General features: G+C 36.5%; 1 protein-coding gene across 6 annotated transcripts in view; it reads right to left on the bottom strand.

Annotated features, from left to right (window-relative positions):
• The window catches only part of FSTL5 (follistatin like 5), an 837077-nt gene that overhangs the window by 784203 nt on the left and 26506 nt on the right, over nucleotides 1–26368 (bottom strand). For all 6 annotated transcript variants that reach the window (XM_051831718.2, XM_051831717.2, XM_051831719.2 and 3 more), the window contains exon 2: nucleotides 12503–12644. In XM_051831718.2, the coding sequence (XP_051687678.2) occupies nucleotides 12503–12628 (126 nt within the window). In that variant the 5' untranslated portion in view covers nucleotides 12629–12644. The remainder of the gene's footprint in view (nucleotides 1–12502; nucleotides 12645–26368) is intronic.

Raw genomic sequence — 26368 nt, 5'->3', positions numbered from 1 at the left:
TGGGAAAGCAGTGGAAGATGGCCCAAGTATCTGTACACCTGCACCCATGTGGGAGACCCAGAAGAAGCTCCTGGCCATTGCAGCCATTTGGGGAGTGAACCAGGGGATGAAAGACCGTTCTCTCTGTCTTTGGCTTTCTCTCTCTGTAATTCTACCTCTCAAATAAATAAATCTTTAAAAAATATTCAGATATATCTCTTATATATCTGTAAATCCAAAAAAAAAAAAAAAACCTTTATGGTGATTAAATAAAACTGTAAGAAGTCTCTAATATTCCATTGCTGCATTGGAAATGATAAAAACGAATGACACATTGCTGAAGCTATAATAAGATATGCCGGTGTTAGGCCAGTGCAGAGGCTCACTAGGCTAATCCTCCGCCTGCGGCGCCGGCACCCCGGTTCTATTCCCAGTCGGGGCACCAGATTCTGTCCCGGTCGCTCCTCTTCCAGTCCAGCTCTCTGCTGTGGCCCGCGGAGAGGAAGTCAGTGGAGTATGGCCATAGTGCTTGGGCCCTGCACCCTCATGGGAGACCAGGAGGAAGCACCTGGCTCCTGGCTTTGGAGTGGCACAGCACTAGCTATAGCAGCCATTTGGTGGGTGAACCAATGGAAGGAAGACCTTTCTCTCTGTCTCTCTCTCTCTCTCTCTCTCACTGTCTAACTCTGCCTGTCAAAAATAAAAAAAAATTAAAAAAAAAAAAAAAAAAGCTATGCCGGTGTCAGCACTGTGGCGTAGCAGGTCAAGATGCTTCCTGCAAAGCCAATATCCCATATGGCTTCAAGTCCTGGCTGATCTACTTCCCATCCATCTCCCTGCTAATGTGCCTGGGAAAGCAGTGGAAGACGATACAAGTCCTTGGGCCCCTATCACCCACGTGGAAGTCTCCGAAAAAGCCTTTGGCTTCTGGCTTCCTTCAATCAGGCCCCTGAGGTCTCTTAGGGAGTGAACCAGCTGATAGAATTTGTATTCCCCCTCTCTCTCTGTAAACTCTGCTTTTCAAATAAATAAATTATACTTTAGAAAAATTTCATGCCATATACCTTCAGTACTGACAGAAACGTAGATCCCAGAATTTAATTCCTTTTACTGTCTTGTTCTTCAAAATGACATTTTTAATAATGGTTAAAGCTCTAAAATGTAAGATGACCGAGTAAGAGGTATTTTCTCATTAAAATAGTTATGCATTCTTTTACTATTTATTTTCCTAGAGACTTAATTCCACCTTTTCAATTTGATTTATGCCATTTCTGGTTTGTATATAACTTCTTACATAAATAGGTTACAGAAATGATATATTAGGGAAATATTATTTTAGATCTTAAATTGGGTGTGACTAATTATATTTGGTGCTTCATAAATTGAATGCAATTAGATGAGAGGGATTATTAATTTTTAACAATGAAATATCAGCAGAAAATATATTGAAGATGAATGTGTATATACTTATACACATAATTAATCTCCATATGTTTTAATAAAATATACCATATTTATTTTAGCCATATTTAATTTCTGTTAAGTAATAGCTTTCAATTATTGTTAGACATTTAAAACTTACTTGAAAGCGTGGACTCTTTATTGTCTTAATAACACTGCTTTTATTAATCTTATCAAATTGGCTAAAAGTGGCTTGAACTAGCATAAAATTTTATAATGATATAAAATAAATATTTCCGTAATGTAATTCTATTTGAAAGGATTGATGAAACACAAATTAGTTCAATAACTGAAAAATAAAAATAATATTCCAAACAATGGACAAGAGAAAATCTATGAAAGGGTAGTATGCAAACGCAAACATGCTCAATCTCAGTCAACAGTAAACTACAATATACCCACGATGCATCCTACAGAATAGCTGAAATTAAAAGAGCAGGAATAGCAAATATACAAAACTCCAAAGCAGCTTCAGATTTTGTGCACTGTTGGTGTTAATGAGAAATCATACACATAGTTTTATTTACTTATTTATTTTTGACAGGCAGAGTGGACAGTGAGAGAGACACAGAGAAAGGTCTTCCTTTGCCATTGGTTCACCCTCCAATGGCCGCTGCGGCCGGCGCACTGCGCTGATCCGATGGCAGGAGCCAGGAGCCAGGTGCTTCTCCTGGTCTCCCATGGGGTGCAGGGCCCAAGCACTTGGGCCATCCTCCACTGCACTCCCGGGCCACAGCAGAGAGCTGGCCTGGAAGAGGGGCAACCGGGACAGAATCCGGCGCCCCGACCGGGACTAGAACCCGGTGTGCTGGCGCCGCAAGGCGGAGGATTAGCCTAGTGAGCCGCGGCGCCGGCCCATATACACATAGTTTTAAGCCAAACATGAAAAGACAAATCTACATACTTTTATATATAAAATACTATATGTAGCATACAATCTTTGAATGACATATCATGCATTGAATGCTTCTTTATACCCTTCTATATTATTTGAAATATTGTAAAACAATGGTAAAAAAAAAAAAAAAACTACCAATAAACCAGGAATTCTCTCAAACAATTACTCAAGGGAAAAGAAATTACATAACCACCAAAGACTTTCGTGTACATGAGTATTTATAGCAATTTTATTCCTAAGAATCCTAGGAAAGATCCCAGCACTTGGAAACTGGATTTAAGAAAAACACTGTGCTATATTCAGAAAAAGGAGTACTGCTCAGCAATAAAGAGGAGTGCACAACTGAAAGACAGAAAAATTTCAACAATATCGTAAGGGAACTAAGAATTCCTCAAATCTGATACATAGTATGATTTCACATACATGACATGTTAGTACAGACAAATCTATGATATGGTGGAAAATATTAAAAAAAAAAAAAAACTGGCCTAAGAGATTGAATTGGAGGCATAGATGGACAGGGAATGGGCCTGAGTGAACGTTCCAGGGAATTACAACATTCTAATCCTTATAAATCTATATTCTGATGCCTTTGCACAAATATAATTGTCACATCAGAGAATATACATTTAAAATGTGTAATTTCCATTTAATAGAAAATGACTAAGATGTAATGATTCAATGGAAAATGATTGGGATGCAATTATTCAATGCAAAATCATTCAAAGCAACCTCAGTAAAAATATCAGAAAGTTATCTTATCAGGCAAATCAAACAACAAATTCTAAGTTTATATGGAGATGGCAAAATTCTAGAAGAGTTAACTGAAAATTTAGTTAAGTTCCAAGGTAACCAAATTCATGAATAAGTTCCAAGGTAACCAAATTCAGAACTTACAATAAAGTTACAGTAATGAAAGCTAGTGTTAATAAAAGTATATATATAAAACATAGGCCATAATAGAGTCCAGGAACAGATATATATAGTCAATAAAGAAGCAAAAATTATACAATGCAGCAAAGATTGTTTTCAACAAATTCTTCCGGAGAAACTGGATATCCACATAAAAGAAAAAAAAAAAAACTAAAATAAATAAATAAATCTAGACGCTGATTAAATTTTTGACAAAAATGAACTCACAACAGGGTGGGTGTTGTGACACAGCCGAATGGTATGCCCACATGCTGTATCAGAGTAACTACCAGCTACTCTGCTTCTGAGTCAGCTTTCTGCTAACGCATGTGAAATGCAGTGGATGAAGGCTCAAGTGCTTTGGCTCCTGCCAAACATGTGAGGGAACCAGATGGAGTATCTGGCTTCTGGCTGCAGCCTGGTACCGTCTGAGCTGTTGTGGCCATTTGGGGAATGAACCAACAGATGGAACATCTCTCTCTGCCTCTCCCTATCACTGTGCCATTCAAATAAATACATCTTTTTAAAAAATGAATTCAAAATGAATCATTGACCTAAACGTAAAATATATTACTAGCTCCTAGAATATAATATAGAATAAAATCTAAATTATTTTGGATATTGTAAATCTTAAATATATCAAAGGCACAATCCATGAAAGAAATTATTGATAAACTAGATTTCATTACAATTAAAGAAGTTCGGAAATGCAAAAGACACTGTGAAGAGAACAAAAAGATAAGCCACAAAAGACATATCTGATAAAGAACTATATCCAATATATAATGAAACAAAACTAAGAACTCAATTATTAAATGAGTAAAAACTGGAAAATACATCTTCCCCAAAGCAGATAAAGAGATACAAAAAACAGCAAAAAGATGCTAAAGACATCATATGTTGCCAGGAAATTGCAAATTAAAACCTCAATGAGAAACATTAAACTCTCCCTCACAATAGCCAATAACAAATACAGGCAAGGACAGCGAGCAACAGAAATTCTCATTTTATTTCTCCTAGGAATGTAAAATGGCACAGCCACATAAGAAAATAGTTTGGCACTTTCTTCCAAAACTCACGGACTCTCATAGAATACAGAAATTGTGCTACTTGATATTTATCTGGTGGAGTTGGGTAAATCTGTATATGGGTGTTTACAACAGTTCTATTCTAATTACCAAAAGTTGGAAGCGACCGAGATGTTCATCAGCAGGTGGCTGTATAAATAAACTGTAGTACATTCAGACAATGGAAAATTGTTCAGGGCTAAAATTAAATGAGTTACTGAGCTACGAAATGCACAAAGGAACCTTTTTTAAATAATAATGCAACTAAGTAAAAGAAGCCAAAGTAAAAATGTGAATAGTCTAAGATTCTAGCTATACAACATTCTGAATAGGACAAAACTATGGAGATATTTAAAAAAGATCAGTGATTTCTACAAGTTATGGGAGAGATGAATGAACAGAGCACAGCTTGTGTGATAGTGCATGTTGGATACATGCAGTGGATTTTTAACAAAAACTTATACAACTTACAATACCAAGAGTGAATTCTACTGGGTGATAATGTTTTGATGTATGTTCACTGATCATAACAAATGCATGATTCTGGTGTAGGAGGTTAATAATGGGAGTCTGGGTATGTGATGAGGAACAGGGAATATGTGGGATTTCTTTGTACTCGCTGTTCAGTTTTGCTGTGAACCTAAATGGCTCTAAAATTAACATCTATTTTAAAAGATGATAAAGAGCAAAGAGGTCCCTATCTGAATAAAAATCAAACCACACGGCCAGAATTTCTGGTAACATTTGTGAACAAACTTCTGAATTCCTATTGAAAATAGACATTTATGAGGTATTTCTACCAAGTGTTTGCATAATGACTAACATTTCCGTCTTGTAAGGGGGCCCTGTGTTTATCCAACAAAGTTGAAAAGCCTGGTGGCAAATACGTCTTAAACTAGGCATGCATGCATTTCTTGTCCTTGGCTCAACAAATACACTTAGTCATCCAAATTTATTTTCCTGTAGACTATCTCTTACTATTTTAAGATTTATTTATTTGAAAGGCAGAGTTACAGAGAAAGGGGGGGGGGGAGGATGAGAGGGAGGGAGGGAGGGAGAGAATCTTCTATCTGCTGGTTCACTCCCAAAATGGCCACAATGGCCAGAGCTGGGCCAACTATACCCACATCTATCCTACTGAAACTTCTAAGGAAAGACATGTACCTTCCAAAATTCCCCAACATTCCTTCCCACTAAAAAAGTGATTTAATTATTTATTTGAAAGGCAGCATGGCAGAAAGAAATAAAAGATATAGAGAGATAGACAGAGACAGAGACAGAGAGAATCTTCCATCTGCTGGTTCACTTCCTGTATGACAGCCAGGGTTGATCCAAGGACGAAGCCAGGAGCCAGTCTCCCATGTGGGTGCAGGGGCCCAAGCATTGGGACATCTTTTGCTATTTTTCCAGGCCATTAGCAGAGAGTTGGATCAGAAGTGGAGCAGCTGGGAGTCTAACTGGTGCCCATATGAGTTGCAGGTGCTATAGGCAATGGCTTTTCCCACTACACCATGGTGCCAGTCCCAGACTATCTCTTATAAATCAACTTTTGCAATCAATGGCTTTCCCTGAAGTACAGTCCACTTATTACATTTTTAACTCTGGTTTTGAATTCTGTTTTCAATCATTTCATCTGAGAAGTTTGTTTTTTAAAATTTATGATGAAATCAATCTGTATATTTAAGAAGGGGTCAATTTGATTTGTTCAATATTTTATGTGAAATATACAAAACAAATACTTGTTGAAATAATGAGTGACTCTATTTTTTTGTTGGAAAAATTGGCTTTATAGAAAGATGTTAATTTTAGAGCAGAGTGTCAAAGAAAAGCAAGTGTTGTGCAAGGCTGGAACCCTGGTATCTAACTTCAGCTCAACAGCACCTGGTTATGTTACCCGCATCAAAGTTTGCCCTCAGGCCCTGTTTTCCCGTTTGAGAGTATTCAAAAAAGTTCATGGAAAGTACATATTATGACAAAATCAGTACCAATATTTTTCAACAAGTAACCTTATCTTTAAATTTCATTAACCATAATTATTTTGAAGTACTTTTGTTTAATATTTGTGTGTATACACATATATACGTATTTTAAGTACATTGATTGTTTTCTACTATGCTCTAGCTCTAAAAATGCCTACTCTTAGTCCATACTCAACTAATTAATGCAAGAAGCATAGCAATGAGTAATATTAGTTTGAAGGAATACCACTTGTCCATTGAGGTTTATAAGCCATAGGGTTTGCTATAAGCTCATAAATCAGGCTATTTCCTTTCATTTGTAATATGGAGCATTTCTAATTGAATTTATGATATAATTTTTAATAATTAATGGTGCACACAACTATTTATAATTAATTTATACATTGAAATAGAGACTGCAAATTCCAGCTTGCCAATACACTATGTTTTTTTTTTTTTTGACAGGTAGAGTGGACAGTGAGAGAGAGACAGAGAGAAAGGTCTTCCTTTTGCCATTGGTTCACCCTCCAATGGCCGCCGCAGCCGGCGCACCGCGCTGATCCAAAGGCAGTAACCAGGTGCTTCTCCTGGTCTCCTATGGGGTGCAGGGCCCAAGCACTTGGCCATCCTCCACTGCACTCCCTGGCCACAGCAGAGAGCTGGCCTGGAAGAGGGGCAACCGGGACAGAATCCGGCGCCCCGACCGGGACTAGAACCCGGTGTGCTGGCGCCGCAAGGTGGAGGATTAGCCTAGTGAGCAGCGGCGCCGGCCCAATACACTAATTTTTTAAACATTTAATTTACCAAATTATTTAAAAACATTAAAAATTTGAATAACAATAATTATATATATCTATAGAGAAGTGTGACATTTCAACGTGGGTATATAATATGTACTTATCAAATAAGGGGAATTAAGATTTGTCTCTCTCTGTTACTACTTGCAGCCTAGACAGCCTCTCTTCTATTTGCTAAGAAAACGCATAATAGGTCATTGTGAACTGTCCAATATATAAATTTTAAAGATCAGATTAATGTAACTACTTTATTCACCTGATAACACATAACCTGCTTTGTCTGCATATCCATATTTAGAATATACACATTGGGCCATACTATAAACAAGCACACCCCATTTCAGTTTTGAATAGGCTGTAGAAAAATGGGGCTTATTAACATAAATTCGGAGAACTTTCATTTTTTTTGGTCAGTCAATATGAATTACCACTATCCTTTCCACAAGGATTCTGAGAAAAGACAAAAGGCCCTGTAGTATATCAATCAATACAGAGAGCAGTAAAGACAACCACCTAACTGCAACTATATGCTAATATTCAGGTTCTCCTTTTTAGTAACAGAACAATAAGTGTTTGCAGAAGGAATAAAACCATGTTTGCTTGCTTCAACCATCAAGGTAACTAAAATACGTATGTATGGGGTATGGTAAGGGGAAAGCAGGCCACTCCGTCTGCTAGGAAATCATGTTCTAAGGACAGCAAACATTCCATGTGCCCAAAGCTGGTACACATGAGGGGTACAGAATCCTGACAAGCTTGGCTCTACTGCCCTGTATAAATTTGACTTTAGCTGACCATTTTGTGACATTTGTGTTGAATAGATGTAAATAGAACAGCAATTCATTACATTTCTAGTATTTTCAAACTTCATGTCTCTAAAGAAAAACAATTCTGTTTTCCAGTTCTAGCTACTTTCAAAGGTTTAAGGAAAATATTTTATTGCAGAGTCATAGAATGTAAAGAAGTATCCTTTTTGCATACCACCTACAGATCTGTAATAATAGCACTGCTTTGAGAATTCACCCACAAAGGGATCAAAAGGCAATTTTCTGTATTTCTGTAGTAATCCCTTATCTTGAGAATGTCAGAAGTCAGATGCATTCCTTTATTTACTTGTTTTAGTTAAGCAAAGTGATTCAGTCCAGTGAACGCCAATTTTCTCCAGATGAGCAAATATACCGTGGTTCCAAGGAATAAACATGCAAACGAAAAATCCAAAAGTCAATAAAACTATTCATAGTCTTATAGTTCTTGAAAGAACGAAATTAACCCAGCCAAATGTAGGTTGAAACTATACCCACATATGTGGTCTTCTTTCTTTGCCAACACTGCCTTTAGTTTGGGCCTCAGATTTCCATAGTGGCAATTCTGCCCTAGTCTATTTTGCAGGTAATTTTCTCAATGTGTATTGGGAGATAATTCTCCATGAGTCTCCCATGTTTCTGTACATACTGTGAGCAGAGATATGAACAACCAAACACTCTGATCTATCTGTACAAGGACATTTGCACATTTAGATAGACGCTAGCCTGGAACATAGAGAAAAGACACACTCTGGAGTAAAAGGAAACTGTTTATATAAATTGCATTTCCAAAGAAAGTAAATGTCGGGTATACTCAATGTCCAGTACAGTAAAGATATTGTTGCAAAGAATAGATATGGATATGTTCTGTGCAACAGATCTTGCATCCTTCATCTCAGTTTTTCTTGGAGACCATATTCTGGGATGTTCACTGCACAAGCTATTTTTGTTTGTATTGTATATTTTGTTTGCATGCAAAAGGGGCAGCTTTCAGAGTATTAGCTCAAATGCTGATGCACTGTCTACTGACTTTATTGTAAATAATAAGCTGTTATTTGTCTCTGACCCCGCTGTCTTGTTTCTTCTATCTTACTAGTCATGAAACGTAAGTGGGTGGCTAACTCATTAGCTAGCAAAGAGGATAAAACCTCAGACTGCTTTGTTTTTCAAAGCTTACTCACATTCTTTCTGACCTATCAGCATTTGGAAAATGGAGTGGGCTGAGAAAGTTAGAAAAATTGCCTCCTTTCTTTTTTTTTCAGAAGATTTATTTATTTATTTGAAAGGCAGAGTTACACAGAGAGAGGAGAGGCAGAGAGAGAGAGAGGTCTTCCAACTGATGGTTCACTCCCCAATTGGCTACAACAGTCAGAGCTGTGCCGATCTGAAGCCAGGAGCCAGGAGCTTCTTTCGGGTCTCCCACGTGGGTGCAGGGGCCCATGGACTTCAGCCTTCTTCTGCTGCTTTCCCAGGCCAAAGCAGAGAGCTGGATGGGAAGTGGAGCAGCTGGGTCTCAAACCGGCGCCCACGTGGGATGCCAGCGCTTTAGGCCAGCGTGTTAACCCACTGCGCCACAGTGCCAGCCCCACCTCCTTTCAACAGAATTACCACTTATCTCAGAAATGAGGAGCGTTATCTACTGCTTGATGACAGTACCATGCTAATTTATTGTCATCATATTTTTTCTTCTGCTCCCTTCCTGTCTATCTCTGGCCTACATTTGCTTTTGTATGATTCCTACTTTTCTGATTGATTTCTGTCTGTTTTCCTTTTGCCCTGGATATGTTACTTTATCTGTGCTTTAATGTTTTATTTATTTATTTATTGACAGGCAGAGTGGACAGTGAGAGAGAGAGAGAGACAGAGAGAAAGGTCTTCCTTTGCCGTTGGTTCACCCTCCAATGGCCGCCACGGCCGGCGTGCTGCGGCCGGTGCACCACGCTGATCCGAAAGCAGAAGCCAGGTGCTTCTCCTGGTCTCCCATGGGGTGCAGGGCCCAAGCACTTGGGCCATCCTCCATTGCACTCCCGGGCCACAGCAGAGAGCTGGCCTGGAAGAGGGGCAACCAGGACAGAATCCGGCACCCCGACCAGGACTAGAACCCGGGATGCCAGTGCTGCAGGCGGAGGATTAGCCTATTGAGCCAGGTGCCGGCCTGTGCTTTAATGTTATTTGAATAAATAGGAAAATACTCCTTTGTATCTCAGAATTAGTATATAATTAAATTACAATTAATGTATATGAAGGCACCTAACACTATGTAAGCAAGGTTTCAATTAAACTGATGACTGGATAAAAAAGGATGTGATATATTTACACTATAGAATACTACTCAGCTGTAAAAAGGAATTAAATTCTGTCTTTGCAACAAAATGTATGCAACTGGAATCATTATGCTTAGCAAAATAAGTCAGTTCCGAAAATACAAATATCATATGTTTTCTCTGATTTGTGGTAACTGATATACAAACCTCAAAGTCCCAGAGAAAGGAAGGTGGCTCTCAAAGTTCAGGCAGACGGGCTAGTAATCAGTGGAAAGTACCTGCTGGGATTTTGTTGGGACATGCACAACTCAGGAGTCCGCTTCAGTCTGGTCAATATCTACTTCCTTGCATGCATTCACATACAGACACACACATGCTCATACATGCTCAACAAACTCCTTTCACAGCTGAATCCCAGCTCCACGCAGAGCTATCTGAAAGTCAGCCATTGCCAGGACATTCTCTAGCTCTGTCCTTTTAAATACCAATAATCCTATATTATTTCTAAGGATTTAGAGGTAAAGACACACAGAGATGAAGACGTTTTAGAAGTGACTTAGATACTTTTTGGTGAGCACTAGTACTTCTCAAACAAGTTTCACTGTATACAGTTTTCCTTTAAAGTGTATTAAACCTAGACATCAGTTTTCTCCCTCCAAAAAAATAAAATAAAAAGTTGCAATGGTCAAAAAAAAATAAATAAAGTGTATTAAACCACACAGAAATGTAAAAGTAGTTTAACATCAAATTTAATTTAAAAAGTTTGTTTATAAATATATACAATGAAGAATAGTAACTTTTCCTGTTGTATTCATCAGGGACATGACCAGGGAAGCACAGTCTTGCTTTCTACCTGTCATTTTCATGCTATGCATTCATAAACAGGATTTCCTGTGTTCCTGGCAGCAGAGATGGATGCATCCTCACATCAAGACACATAGTCCAGGACAACACAGAATAAATATTCACAGCTGAGCCAGACTCTCTCCTTCCTAATGGGTTCTCAGTCCATTAATGAAGGAACTACTATTTCTAAATTTCATATATGGACAAAACTGATTATTAATCCATAAAGTATTGGACAGCATAATTGAAAGATAGTAGGACAAGGCCAGTTCTCCAATTACATCTACACAGATTAGAAATTAAAGATTTATGAACTCACATGACAACTTTTTTCATGACTTTTGACACTGAAATAGTGTTTTCATATTTCACTTATTTTTTTCTGGCTATCAATCCACCCCTGTTTTTTTACAAAATTAATGTATTTAACATACATTCACAAAATTAATGCATTTAACATATATGTATATTCAGAAATCCTCAACATTTCTGATTAATATCTAGTATATAAAAATAGGTATATCTTTGTAACATTTTTAGAGGATTAAATAAAATAATCCATATAAGAGCTTAGCTCAGCGACAAGCATATAAAAATCTCAAATAAAGGTTATCTATTGTGACAAAATATGATACTTATGAAAGTACTTCAGAAAGACATATGCAATGTAAATACCAATGGCATGTTTTGACAATAAAAGAGAAAAATCTGTACTATTTAAGTTTCAAATTATTTTAAAGGAAAATAGCAAATAAATTTTACAAATTTTTAAAATTTTGGTCCATAAGTAGTATTTATTTTTTGTGTTTTCTTTTACTTTCCGTGAAAACAAACATGTATTATAAACCAGTAACTGATTTAATAAAAATGGAATTATTCTGTTATCTTCAGCATCTTACTTAAAATAAAAGAACTAGTTTAACATATTATATTTGTTCTGTGTGACTTACTACATGCTTAACTACCGACTGAATATGTTAACTTGAGGAAATGAAGTATTTGCCTAAATTAGATAGTCCCAGACACTTCTTTTTTTAATATATTCAAAATGCCCAATAATTTCTTTGAAAAATAAACTTTTGAAAACCTATTTACAAGTGGTATAGGTATCTTTATGTTCATTTTTATGGAAAATTCCAAAGATAAGACTGCTTTTAGCTTAAAAGCCTAAAAGTATAAAGTTAATAAAATATAATAGAAATTATCAAGTTGATCACATCTCAACATATTTACTTATTTTTATAAATCCCTTACTGTTACTTCATGCAAACTTCAATAACATATTTTTTAAATGTGGCATCTCTATTCTTTGACAAGAAGTATTCAACTGCCCAAATGATATTTTTCCAAATTTATAGTTGATGCATGTTTTAAAACTTGTATTTCTCTTTATAATAGGGAAACCACAGAAAGCATTTTCTGAAATACATGCTCCTAAGTGAACAATCAACCAAACAGCTAACAGCTTGGTTGATAGTAGGTTGGCATGAAGAGCAGATTGAGAATGTTCACTGTACCTTATGTCGCAATCTTATGAGAGGCTGATAGGACTTAAGGCCGTATACTGCTTCCTTGGTTGGCCTTCCTTCTGACTTCAGTAAAACGAGTCCAAGAACCAGAACAGCTGACCAGCACTTCAACATCTTTATCACTTTTCACCTGCCAAAATTAAAATCGCAAGTAATCAAAGAAAATGTATTACATAACAGAGAAGAATATCAAGAAACACTCAATATCACATAGAAATTCCCACAGATCTGATAAAAACTTGCTGGTAGTAGTCAGCTGAATCCATAATAGGCAAGCAACTCTAAAAAAAATATATACTTTGGATCATAACATATACAGTGTTCTCTATTTCATTTACACAGATTCACAAAATACAAAAGAAGAAATATAGGGGTCAATAAACAGTACTGAGGAAAAAACTAATAAAAACAAATTGAAATAAAACTTTAAAAAAAGGAAGGGCCAGCATTGTGGCATAACAGTTTAAGCTACCTCCTGCAATGCCCGCATCTCATACGGGTGACAGCTTGAGTCCTGGCTGCTCCACTTCGGATCCAGCTCCCTGCTAATGTGCCTGGGAAAGCAGCAGAGGATGGCCCCAGTCCTTGAGACCCTGCATCCATGTGGGAGGCCTGGATGAACCTGCTAGCTACTGGCTCCAACCTGGCCCAACCCTGGCCATCGCAGCCATTTGTGGAGTGAATCAGTAGATAGAAGATCTCTCTATCTCTCTCTCTCCCTCTCTCAGTAACTCTGCTTTTCCAATAAATAAAATAAATCATAAAAAAGAGTCCTTATAAAAAAAAAAAAAAAACCAAAGGAAACATCAAACCATGACTAGTTTTCTAAGTATCTGTACAGACTAGAAAATTATCAACATATCTATAAATCATGCTCCTTTTTAAGTATGATTGATGAATAAACCTTAACGAAATTATAGCAAATGTAGCATAGTAGAGAAACTGATGAGAAGTTAGTAAGATAGTCTTTCATGACATACACAAAGGAGTACAATGAAAGTTAGACAGATGGGGTATATTGGGTTATTAAAACATCTTCAATGGTATTTTAAAGGAATTTCCTAGAAAATTGCTTTCCAAGTGCTTTAAAATAAAAATCTATGACTCTTTCTATCACTCTGTTTTTGGATATTCCAGATAAGCTGTAAAATGGTACAAGCTGATTATCATATAAACACTAAGCTCTTTTTCAAAACATACAAATATATGCCTTGAGTTCCATCATATCCTTTTTCTACGTTCACTAACTCACCTCCTGCCCTATGGTAACAGAGTTTTCACCCTCCTTTAACTTCTTGATGACTTTAACCAATTGACTAAACCTCACCTTTACTATATATTAAGCTCCTCCTCTGCATTATTTTTCATCTTCCAACATACTGAAGTCACCCATGTTGTAAAATATCTTCTCTCCTATACTTTCTGTATTCTCTACTTTCTGTATTTTCTAAGAGTTTTATATATCACTCCGTTAATTTTCTTACCCTCGTCTGCTTTCTGTCATGCATATGCCACTATCACTCCATCACAGTTGTTAATTTTTGGTTTTCAACTGTGTTTTTTTTTTCAGGGTTATATCTTTTGGGCCTAGCAAATAACTTGGTACCTACAAGATGTTCAATAAATGAACATGATCTTGTTGTTGAAGGTAAAAGAAAGATGTTTCCTTGAACTCTGGCAATATTGAGTGCAATTCCTATTTCTACTACTACTTTGTGGCATCTGAAAACCTGAAAAATTTTTTTCATTACTAGTCCATCCCTTTTCTGTCATTTGATGCATAGCCTAATCCTTCTCTCAGAGTTTCATATTTGTTTATAAGATGATAGGATGTTGGCCAGCGCTATGGTTTAGCAGGTAAAGCCACTGCCTGTGAGACCAGCATCCCCTATGAGCACTGGGTCCAGCTCCATTGGCTCTACTTCTGATCCTGCTCCCTGCTAATGGCCTGGGGAAAGTAACAGAAGATGAGCAAGATACAAAGGCCCCTGAACCGATGTGGGGAACTCTGATGAGGCTCCTGGCTCCTGACTTCGCCTGGACCAGTACTGGGTATCGCTGGCATTGGGGAGTGCACTAAGGGATGGAGGATCTCTCTGTGGCTCTCCCTGTCTCTCTGTAACTCTGACATTCAAAAGGAAATAAATAAAACTTTAAACAAAAAGATGATAGGATGAAATATATCAAGTGCAAGAGCCCAAGAATAGTGCAAAGGGAACCGTCTCAATGAGAGATCTTTTTCCCAGGACTGGAAGCACTCCCCTGTTTCTGTTGTCCATAATGAGATGGAAGGTAAGAACAGAAAAACAATCTCTTTCCTGGGGCAGGTGTTTGTCTCCTCGTTTAAACTACCATTTCAGACACCTGCATGCCATATCGAAACGCCTGGTTCAAGTCCCAGCTCCCTGCTTCTGATCCAGCTTTCTGCTAATGGTCACCCTGTGAGACAGCAGCTGATGAGTCCATGCCAGCCACATGAAAGATACTAACTGAGTTCCAGGCTCCTGGCTTCAGCCTGCCACAGCCCTGGCTGTAGTAATGAAAATTAAGAAAGTAGAACAGCAGACACAAGGTTTTTCCCTATCCACCTCTCTCCTTACTCTGTCTCACATCTAAAAATATCTTTCAAGTAAAATGAAAATAAAGAAAAATTGAAAATAAAGCAAGTCTGTCTCATCATAAATTTTCTAAAAGTGCTCATGTAAAGGTTTTCCTTTCTCTGCCTCTCTTTCCCTTTCTTTCTCTCCTCTTCCCTAATCTTTTCTTTGCCTGTAGGAGAAAGACATAGACATTCCACATGGCTACCAATATTTCATATACAATAAAATATAAACCACATTAGCAATTAGTTAATTTTGAATAGGTAGCCAGATTCTCATAAATCTTTAGTGAGTAAACTACATATTGATAGAAACATACATATTTGAAAGTTTTTAATCTAATCTCTGGTGTTATTATTTATGATTATTTCAGAAATAGTTCTATTATTTTACTCTAAAATTTCCTAATGATATAAAGTTATAAAAATAAATACATATATATACACACTTTAGATCAGCAAAAGTTATCATACAACTGGAGTGATTAACTTGGTATCATAAATAAAACCAGATTTAATATTAATAGTTAGATACTTTTTTATCCTTACAAAAAATCTGATTTGTATTGCACATAGGCACTTGAGTTCTGATGTTTAAGAATTAAGAACTAAAAGACAAGATAAAAGACAAGAAATTGTTTCTGGTTTATCTTTTGTGAACAGCTACCTTCTAATATTTTCTGCATTGAAATATCACTGCAAGTAATGGAATTCAATTATAGAGTCATCAAACCCAACCTAAACAAAAAAGAGCTCTTCTTAATGGATTTACAGAAAATAATTGTCTTGTTTCTCTTCAGTTATATACTGCCAAGATGTGTTATTATCGCTTTATTCATGCATCCAAAGAAGGTATTCTAGAATTTTTTTTTTTATTTACTTGAAAGTCAGAGTTACACAGAGAGAAGGAGAGGCAGAGAGAAGGGGGGGAGGGGTCTTTCATGAGCTGATTCACTCTCCAATTAGCTGCAACAGCCTGAGCTACACTGATCCAAAGCCAGGAGCCAGGAGCTTCTTCCAAGTTTCCCACGTGGGTGCAGGGACCCAAGGACTTGGGCCATCTTCTACTGCTTTCCCAAGTCATAGCAGAGAGCTGGATCAGAAGTGGTATAGGCTGGCACTGTGGCTCAGTAGGCTAATCCTCTACCTTGTGGCGCTGGTACACTGGGTTCTAGTCCCAGTCGGCCATTGGAGGGTAAACCAATGGCAAAAGGAAGACTTTTCTCTCTCTCTCTCACTGTCCACTCTGCCTGTCAAAAAAATTTAAAAAAAAAAAAAAAAAGTGGTACAGCTGGGACTCGAACCAGCGACCATATCAGATGCCTGCATTGCAGGTGCTGGCCTCACCGGCTATGCCACAGCACTGGCCCCTGGAAACTGTTTTTAAATCAGTAGTGATAAATCTCATGTGATAGTAGTTCATGAAAACACTTTCTTACTATAGCAACCTTTGATGACCTGTTAGCTTTTCATAATTAATTAGCAGTCTGTTGACAGCTCAGCAAAAACACAGAAAATCATGTGACTAAAACTAGAACAGGTGGTGCGGTAATGATCCTGGGACCTCTGTCTGTAACCTCCACTTTTACAGGATTGTATCAGAAAATGACCTGGTTCTTCCAGAAAACAAATTCATATGGATCTTACAAGAACCTGCCTCAGTTTAGATTTAACAATGTCAGACTTTAAAGTGGTCCTTTAAAAAGCAATATTTGGCCGGCGCTGCGGCTCACTAGGCTAATCCTCCGCCTAGCAGCGCTGGCACACCGGGTTCTAGTCCTGGTCGGGGCGCCGGATTCTGTCCCGGTTGCCCCTCTTCCAGGCCAGCTCTCTGCTGTGGCCCGGGAAGGCAGTGGAGGATGGCCCAAGTGCTTGGGCCCTGCACCCCATGGGAGACCAGGAGGAAGCACCTGGCTCCTGCCTTCGGATCAGCGCGGTGCACTGGCAGCGGCGGCCATTGGAGGGTGAACCAATGGCAAAAAGGAAGACCTTTCTCTCTGTCTCTCTCTCTCTCTCACTGTCCATTCTGCCTGTCAAAAAAAAAAAAAAAAAAAAAAAAAAAGCAATATTTATCTCCAGCTCAAATTATTTTCCTTTTCACCATATAACATAACATGTCATGCAGTTTATGGTGGTAGGATTTAGAGTGCTTACATTTTTTAATAGATTAAAATTTGAAGGATTTGGATTTGTTTACTCGTTCTCCAGAAAATCACTATTAATCACTTGAGAAAACAAACTAAGAGTGTTAAAGTATTGCTTTAAGAACAAAACGCTGCATTCCAGCACTTTCATTTTCATTTTCAGTAAAATCTTCCGAAACATTGAAGAACAACATCTATGTGAAAATACAGTAAAAGCTAAGGCTTGCAAAAAAAAAAAAAAAAAAAAAAAAAAAACCACATTATGTCTTTCCAACTAAGTAAGAACTGGAAGTTATCATGCAAACTAAAAGTAAATAATCGCACGGCTCTTCGTTTTGCTTTTTCTCCTAAACACAGTGAACAGGCCTTATTGTACATTTCATATGTGTTCAGCCGGAAAGGCAAATAGCTTACTTTGCATCTTAGCTGCACCTAAGTTTACATGACATCATGTGAAAAAATCACATTTTAGAAGTTTAAAAAATAATAATATATTATGTGACCTTAACAATATTGCACTAGTTCAAGAGAAAATTATTATAGGTTCTGTCTTCTGAATTCATTGCCTTCTACTTTGATGAGTACTTCAAATGTAAATTAAGGAAGAATGCAGCTCATAGCACTGACTTTGTCTAAAATCCCAAAGGTACTATGTTATGGATTTTATTTGCTATTAAAAAAAAACCATTGCAACTTTGTCAATGTCAGACAGATTTTTAAATTCAACCTATTCCATACCAAGGTCTCTAACAGCCTGTGTTCTTTAAATCTGGGACTACATTTATTATATATAAAAAATATATCTGTCACAGTTTAACAATGAAATGCTGCACAGGGAACAACTTAATTTTCTCTGTATTTAAACCTGAAATGCCATGGGGAAAACTTTCCCTTTCATTGGGGTCAGCTGAGTCTCAGAGGTTTTCCAGTTCATTCTCAGAAAACTAGAAAGAGTTTGAGACAGGAGTCTACAGTGAATAGAAGACACTGGGATCCAAGGTATTTTCCAGAGGAATTCCAAAACCCAAAGTGGTGTGGGCGAAAAGATAGGATCATGTTACCTGGTTCCTCCACGATAATTCTTAATTAAATTTCTCAGAAGCAAAATCCCCAAGTTTTCATGGGGAATGAAAGTAAACCATTCTTTGATAAACTTCTACTAAACTGAAAACCTGATCACATTCCTAGTAGTATGAATCAACACAGAAAATAATAGTTGAATTATTTAAAGAAAACTCCAAATCAGTTAGAACATTCCATCTCATCGTACTGTCAATGGTGGTTAAGGGTCAAGACAAAGTCATGAACAACCAACACAACAAAAGTTGAGCCACTTTTCAGCATGCATCGTAAGAAAATGTTCATTTTATTTCACACTAGACTTTGCAATGTAAAAAATAACCACGGATAAAAGGGTGCTTTATCATCCAGTTTTATCAGATTTTGTATCTATTGCACTTTCTAAGATGGACCAAAATCTAACTCTGTTGGGTTGACCCAAAAAATAAATATAGGTATTATCAAAAAATAATGAGTCTTACAGAAATGTCATTTTGCAAACCACTTAATAACTCCATATATCTTAAAACATCTTTTTTGAAATTACATGGAAAACTGTATAGCATTCTTATTCATTTTTTATGATAAAAGTGAATTCAGGAGCTTGGGAAGTACAAATCAGAATACAAAATATATAAAGCCAAATATGCAGTAAATAACACCTAAGGATAGAACTAGGCTTTGAGTGAAAATATGGAATATGGGCCGGCGCCATGGCTCACTGGGTTAATCCTCCACCTGTGGCGCCGGCATCCCATATGGGCACCGGGTTCTATTTCTTGCTGCTCCTCTTCCAGTCCAGCTCTCTGCTGTGGCCCGTGAAGGCAGTGGAGGGTGGCCCAAGTGCTTGGGCCCTGCACCTGCATGGGAGACCAGGAGGAGCACCTGGCTCCTGGCTTCGGATCGGCATGGCACCAGTCATATCAGCCATTTGGGGGGTGAACCAATGGAAGGAGACCTTTCTCTCTGTCTCTCTCTTTCTCACTATCTAACTCTATCTGTCAAATAAAAAAAAGAGAAAGAAAGAAAATATGGGATATAGAAAAAAAATTCCCAACCTAAATAGGGTATTTTATAATTATCAAGACAAGAGTTGATATATAATTATTCTACTTATGTACTAACAGAAATGTTTGGGTTGAGAAAATGCATTGTAACAATTAGATCATTAATTCATTGGATATTTAATAGTGTAACAAATGAAGCACAATGGGGAGTATCAATGTAAGTTCAATCTCATGAGACATACAAAACCAGAATTATCTATTTGAAAATCCCTCCAGAATATATATAATTCAAAGATATTTCTCATAGATGGGTGAGAAGTGTCAGTATAATGAACTGAACTCTGATGTTTCACAACTAATTACTTCCAGTAACACATTTAGAGTATTTCTACCTGCGTGTAGAGGGATGTTTCTAGAAATGAATACTCCTAATATCTTGGGTGTTTTTCAGATCATCTGCCATGATCTGAAAGCTTATGGCCTTCCAAAACTCCTATGGTGTAATCCAAACCCCTAATCCTTTGGATACCACAATGGTAACACTAAATGTCATTTGTATTTTAAGTCAACATCACTTAGATCACTCTTCTGGAGTTTTTGATATTTCTAAATAAATCTCTGCAATTTCTCAGGTTCTTTATAAAAATGAGTAGAAAAATTTGATACTATATTTGATCTCACATAGATTCTTAGTGAAAGAACAGTAATCAACAGACACCTACTAATCAACAATATTGAGAATATTCTTTACAGTTTGCCCCAGAGAAGACTCAAACATTGCAAAATAATTATAAAACTTTTCAAAATTGTAACAAAAATATATTTACAATAGTATTGAGAAAAGGTTTCTCACAGCTCTTATGTTCCAAACAAAGTAAAAAGGAAAACAAGAATAAATAACTTCTTATATAATTTAATGAAAGTATATAATCAATTTTATATAATTATCTAATGCAAATAAAAATTTTAATAAATAAAAAAAACAAAATTTCCCTAAATTTGTGACTTTAGAGATGACACTCAGAAATACGTGTGGTCTGAAGTGACCACACTTTTTTTTCTTTTGCTTAAGCAAAGAAAACCATTAATTCCTTTCAGATTTACTCATCATAAGATTTAAAAGGTGCCCCTTTTTAAGTAAGCCAGTACCATAAATACATTTTAGGAAGGCATGAATACAACAGAATTCTCAAGACTCTAGATCAGAAATTTATACAGGTATCTAGTATTTTTCATTTTCTGGAATTACCCTACTACTTAAAGCAACAAACTGAAGGTCATGTAAAATGATAGTATTCTGATATCCATGAGCATTTGACAGAGTCTAGAAAAAAATCTAATGGTTGAAAAACTTTACCTTTGTTTTTGGTTTTCACTGTCCTCATGAGTTCATTGTTTTAGGAAGGAATACTCTTCCTAAATCCATAAAATGATTATTAACTATATTTAATGTTTCATTATAAGTATAAATCCACTGTTCATAATAAATAGGATCATGAGTTTGAAATTATCATCTTTTAAGATCTCTGTCCTTAATGTGTTGTACTATGTGAATTAACGGTATAACTAGTACTCAAACAATACTTTACACTTTGTGTTTCTATGTGGGTGCAAACTGTTGAAATCTTCACTTACTATATGCTAAATTGATCTTCTGTATATAAAGATAATTGAAAATGAATCTTGATGTGAATGGGATGGGAGAGGGAGTGGGAATGGGAGATGGAAGGGTTGCGGGTAGGAGGGAGGTTATGGGGGGAAAAAGCCACTGTAATCCAAAAGCTGTTCTTCGGAAATTTATATTTATTAAATAAAGTTAAAAAAAAGAAAAGCTCAAACAAGCTCAAACATTATAAGAATTTTCTATTCAACTTTTCAGGAAAGTATCTGAACTAAACATGTACAACGTATGTAATAGAAGCTTGCAATCCTCATATATATATATATATAATATATATATTCAATAGACTACATGAAATAGGAAAAGGTTCTAAACAAATGTGATTTTTTAAAAAAAAATTCTTTGAGTTCTGGGTTTATATAAGCAGTATTAGCTCAAAGAGAACTATTAAAATAGATCTTCCAGATAAGTCAGGCCCTAAAGAATGACCCTAACAATGGCAAACAAATGATGAGTGATTACCTTATGTCTGCTCTCTATTAACTAGCTTGTATGAATAGTCATAGTTAGTTATATGGCAAAAGAAAATGCTGATAAATGTGCAGTGACTTGCCTAAGATGACTACACTAACAAAGATTCAGAATCTGGTTATTCATGACTCAAAATCAGGACTTTCTAATTAATTTTTAGTTCACATCTGAACAGACATTGGCTATACATCTTTAACATTTTCATTTTATATCGATATGGTATGAAATATTAAAACTATTATTTTATCTTAATAAAAATATTATTTATTTTAATAAAAATATTAAAGAAGCTCCTGGCTCCTGTTTTGGATTGGCCCACCTCCAACCATCGCAGCTATCTGGGGAGTGAACCAGCAGATGGAAGATTCTCTCTCTCTACCTCTACCTCTACCTCTCTCTGTAACTCTGCATTTCAAATAAATAAAAATAAATCTTTGAATCATATTGCTAATTAGATATATGAATAATGTTAAATGAATAGAAATAAATACTTTTAAACACATTATTTTAAAGAGACACATTTTCTAGTCCAAAGCCATGTAGCCTATGTAAACATAACATTTTAATTAGAACACAATTTACACATTATGCTTATCACAAATTTGGTTGTTCAATGGTATTTCATGCCATTTTTGGCTGTATTAACCATAATATGCCATTAGAAGACTACAATGTATGTCAACATGCAGGAACACATTACTAAATATGCATCCATTAAATTGGATAACATTAGAATCTCATTGTTTCTCCTTAGAGATACCATGGAATCTCCTGCAATGTATGGTGTCCTAATAAAACTCTAGGAATATATTATGTTAAATAAATGAATTAACTATAATAATGGTTTACACTGACACATTGAAACAAATACAGATTGTGGTTATAACATTAAAATTGTTCAATAAAAAAGTCAGTAAATTTTAAAATATCAGGACCCATTGGCCTCTTGGGAACAAGTTCATTGATTGTCTCTCAAACCGGTCTTCTGATGGACTATTTTAATTTGTAGTCACATTCCAAAAGATATGCTTTGGTTCTCTAGAGGACATGGCTAAATGATTCAATTCTATTTACAAAGATTATAGTAATCCAATGTTTCCATGATATAACAGTATTTCACGGAACTGGAGAGAGCCAACCACAGCAGGGGCTACTTGCTGAAAGAAGGTTCTCTGGGCCAGAAGGACAGAAACAGCATCAGAATGAAAAGGCACAGTGGTGGTGTCTGAGTCAACTCAGTTCTGTGTCAGTTTCCACCTCATTGACTTTTGCAGACTTGGCCTTCCCTTTATCTATACTCTTGGATCAGCAAATCTTACACAATTCCTACAGATGCTACATGTATTGCTGGGCAAGAGAATTAAGATTCAAGACTGCTTGCTAAAAGTTTCCATATGCAACTGAAGAGATTCTGATTTCAGGGGCCTTAAATTCAAGAATCTGCAATTTAAACAGAGAGCACAGGTGATTTCAACCAACTGAAGCAAACCCTGCATGAACAACTATACAAACTAGTGTAAAAAAATACAGTGGCCTCAAAGCACATAAACTGAAACTTGTATTCAACGCTCTAGCAGAATATCTGTGAGTGATTCTATTGCTTTTCAGAATATAATCTAAGAAGCAGATAAAGGAATTCCAGTGCCTGAAGATCAGTGTTCATTCTCTACCTAAGTAAGAGAAGCCAGAATTGTTTTCTATATAAGTACCCTCCTTTACAGGATTAGGAATCAGAAAAAAACAAATTGTAGGCACCATAATGGTCCATCAGGGGTAAAATATTGCACACTTTGGAGTTTAAAAAAAAAATCCAGTCTTTCCAACTTGAGATGAAATTGGTTAGTAGCATTAAAAATGCCTACCCTGCAGATTGTTCCTTGGAGTCTGGGAGTAGGGCATCTTTGCTACAGATGAGATTTGAAATCGTCTTCAGAGGCACAAAAGGAGAAGGTGCACTCGAGAAAATTGGAGGTATTTAAATTTCTCTTCGAGCTGTTGCCATCTGTTCTCCAGGCAGAGCTAACTTCACCTTATTATCTACTAGACGAGGAAGTGGTTCGGCTTTGAAAATTATCAACCTGTAAACTCTGGCATGCTATTCAGTGATTACGAATACTTTAAGTACATGACCTTTGTTAATTATTAAAAACAGAACACAATCATTCCAAAGGGTCACAGCAAAAGGGGAAATAATGCAATTCTAGTAGTTGCTCAGGACTTCACACAGCTGGGGTTCGTCTAGGCATTCTCCTAGCCATTCAAGCCTTTAGCAGTATTTGTCCAAATAACATTGAAAGGGAAAATGAAAGCTTGATCTGCACTACACAACTGAACAGTAGACTGAAATAGGTCGGGGAGTTCTCCAGAATCTCAAGATAGTAACTTACAAGGTCACCCTCAAATCTGCTCTTACGTTCTGGATAGCACACTTAGAATAAGACAGACACAGTGCAGTTTCCTAATAGTTTCTTGTTCAACTGACTGCATTTCCTTTCCCTCTTCTCACCCCCAATTTTCTCTTCTCCCATTTTACTTTAATAAGAATCCTGGTAATATCCAGACACTTTAAAATGTACCCCTATATCCGACTGGGTCAGTGTTTTGATTGGTGCCCCTCATATGGTAAGGATTTAGTGAGTAAGTGAATAAATCTCTATTACGTAGAGTTTCCTATAAATGAAACTTTATAAATTTGTGATCATTGGTGCCACCAAATGGTGCTTCATTACTTCTGCTTCTGCAATTAAGTCACATTAAATAATAAAGGATAGAGATTTGTGCATTCTTCTCCAAGGTGTACTGTAGTCAAATTTTAGTCAAATTTATAATTTGACTACAATATGCTTTGAAAAGTCTCTTCTGATTGAGTCTGGCTGGACCTTCTGAGCTTCCTGTATCTGCATGCCCATTTCTCTTTCAAAGTGTGGGGAGTTCTCAACTACTACTTCATTCAGAGTTCACTCTCACTAGGTTACATGCTACCACCAGCTGTTCTTTGAGATTCACTGAGGGCCTTGTCTCCCTCTACAAGATCTAGACTCAGGGCTTCTGTTTGAAGGGCACCTAATCCTGAGAACTGAGAGATTTGCGATCTGGCTCCAACGTCATACAGTATAGGATGAATCACTGAAATTGTGCTGTTGTTTTTCTGTTAACAACAGGATGTAGAATGGATAATATCCATTTTTTTTAAAGTTCAAAATTTTGTTTTTTAATCCATACTTCTTATTACCTTTTCTCTTTCCTTTATCCAATGTATTTCCTCTCACTTCTCTCTCCAGACTTCTGTACTGTAAAAAGTCCAGGAAGCACAGCAATCCTGGAAAAATTTAAACCGGTGGTATCTCAGGTCATACAAGCTTGGTGGAAGTGCACTGGGAGAGAATCATTTTAGTCAGAGGGACCTAGAGGTATACTTAGTAGCTCAAAGAAATCGATTTAAAAATATGTGATTTCGTTGTTCTGAAGTTTTACATTTTAGAAGGTGCATTTTAATCAGTAACTGGTTGATGGGCTTCAGGCTAGCAATTACACAAAGCTTTTTGTTAAATGACAAGGGAGAATCTTTCAAATGTGTTTTGATTTGTTTATACATGGTACCTGGAAAAAAGCAAACTTAGTAGCTCTTTGGTTTCTAAACTGTATTTCTAAACAATGCAAGACATTGGAAGAAATTAATTTAACCCTTTACTATTTGGCTCCTGGAGACTGTAATCCCATTGTCCCATTTATATACTAAAGGGCAGTAAAACAACAAAGGTATTATCCTACACAGTTCTCAGAGGAGTCGTTTTAATGGGTCAGAATCATGAGTGCTGATCTCATTTTCCCATAAATGTTCACAGCTCAGTTTCATGGAATGGCTGTGTTTACCACCACTGATGTTTATAATCAGTGTTAACATACACATACAGTCAGCCAGGCAGCCTTTTGCTTCTCTTGTTAACTGGGTTGTTATTACTGTTTCCTCAATTTCCTAGAGGATTCATGTACATAATCATATCAGCTGCTAAACGGGTGGGAATTGAAGCTATTCCACATTGTGAAAGCATTAGCGTGTGCCGACGCAGAAGCTACATAAATTAATGCTTTTCTTTCCAGGTTTAAAAACTTCCTCTAGTTCTTAGCTCGGTGGATTTGTATTGTCAGCATAGTACAAGTGGAGTTTTCACGATTTTGTACTTAAGGAGTTCATTATGGAGTCAATCAGTAATGAAGTCTTCAAAGTGGGTTTGCTCAGGTTTTTTCTGCTGTAATTATTTGTTTAAATAATTGTATTAAACTTTATGTTTATAATTCATTTATATAAAACACAATAGTAATTAATTTGAACAAAACATTCTTTTTTACATTTCAAATTTTATTTTTCTTACAAATAGGATATATCTTCACTGTCATTCTCAAAATACATGACTAAAAAATACACAGACATGAGAAAAATATAATAAAAATTACTTGTAATTCCTCACTCCAGAAGCACCGATGCTTAATATTTTGGCATATTTTGGTCTTTTTCTTATGAATACAACATATACTTTAATTCCTCTCAATAAACCTTCTTTCTACACAAATCCCCCACAAGTTATCTCTGGGTTCTTTATATCTTGATTGTTGTAAAGTTTGACAAACATGCTTTCTAATCTGTACTAGCTTTATCCAAGTGCTTGTATATCATTATATTCAAGCCCCAGAGGTCAGGGATTACATCTGTCTCACTTATCACTGGAGTTCAGTGTTGGCACAGGACCTGCACATGATGGGATTCCATGGGTATTTTGTGGAAGAAATGGTTGTGTCCTTCATTTTACAATATCTGAATTCTATTCTATGGTAATAAGCACTTTAAATTTTCACTGCTTCTCAGAAGGGAGTTCAAAAATCTCTTTCATTTTA

This window comes from Oryctolagus cuniculus, chromosome 8 (assembly GCF_964237555.1).
Source record: "Oryctolagus cuniculus chromosome 8, mOryCun1.1, whole genome shotgun sequence".
NCBI classification, from domain to species: domain Eukaryota; kingdom Metazoa; phylum Chordata; class Mammalia; order Lagomorpha; family Leporidae; genus Oryctolagus; species Oryctolagus cuniculus.
This window is presented reverse-complemented; position numbering and strand designations above follow the sequence as displayed.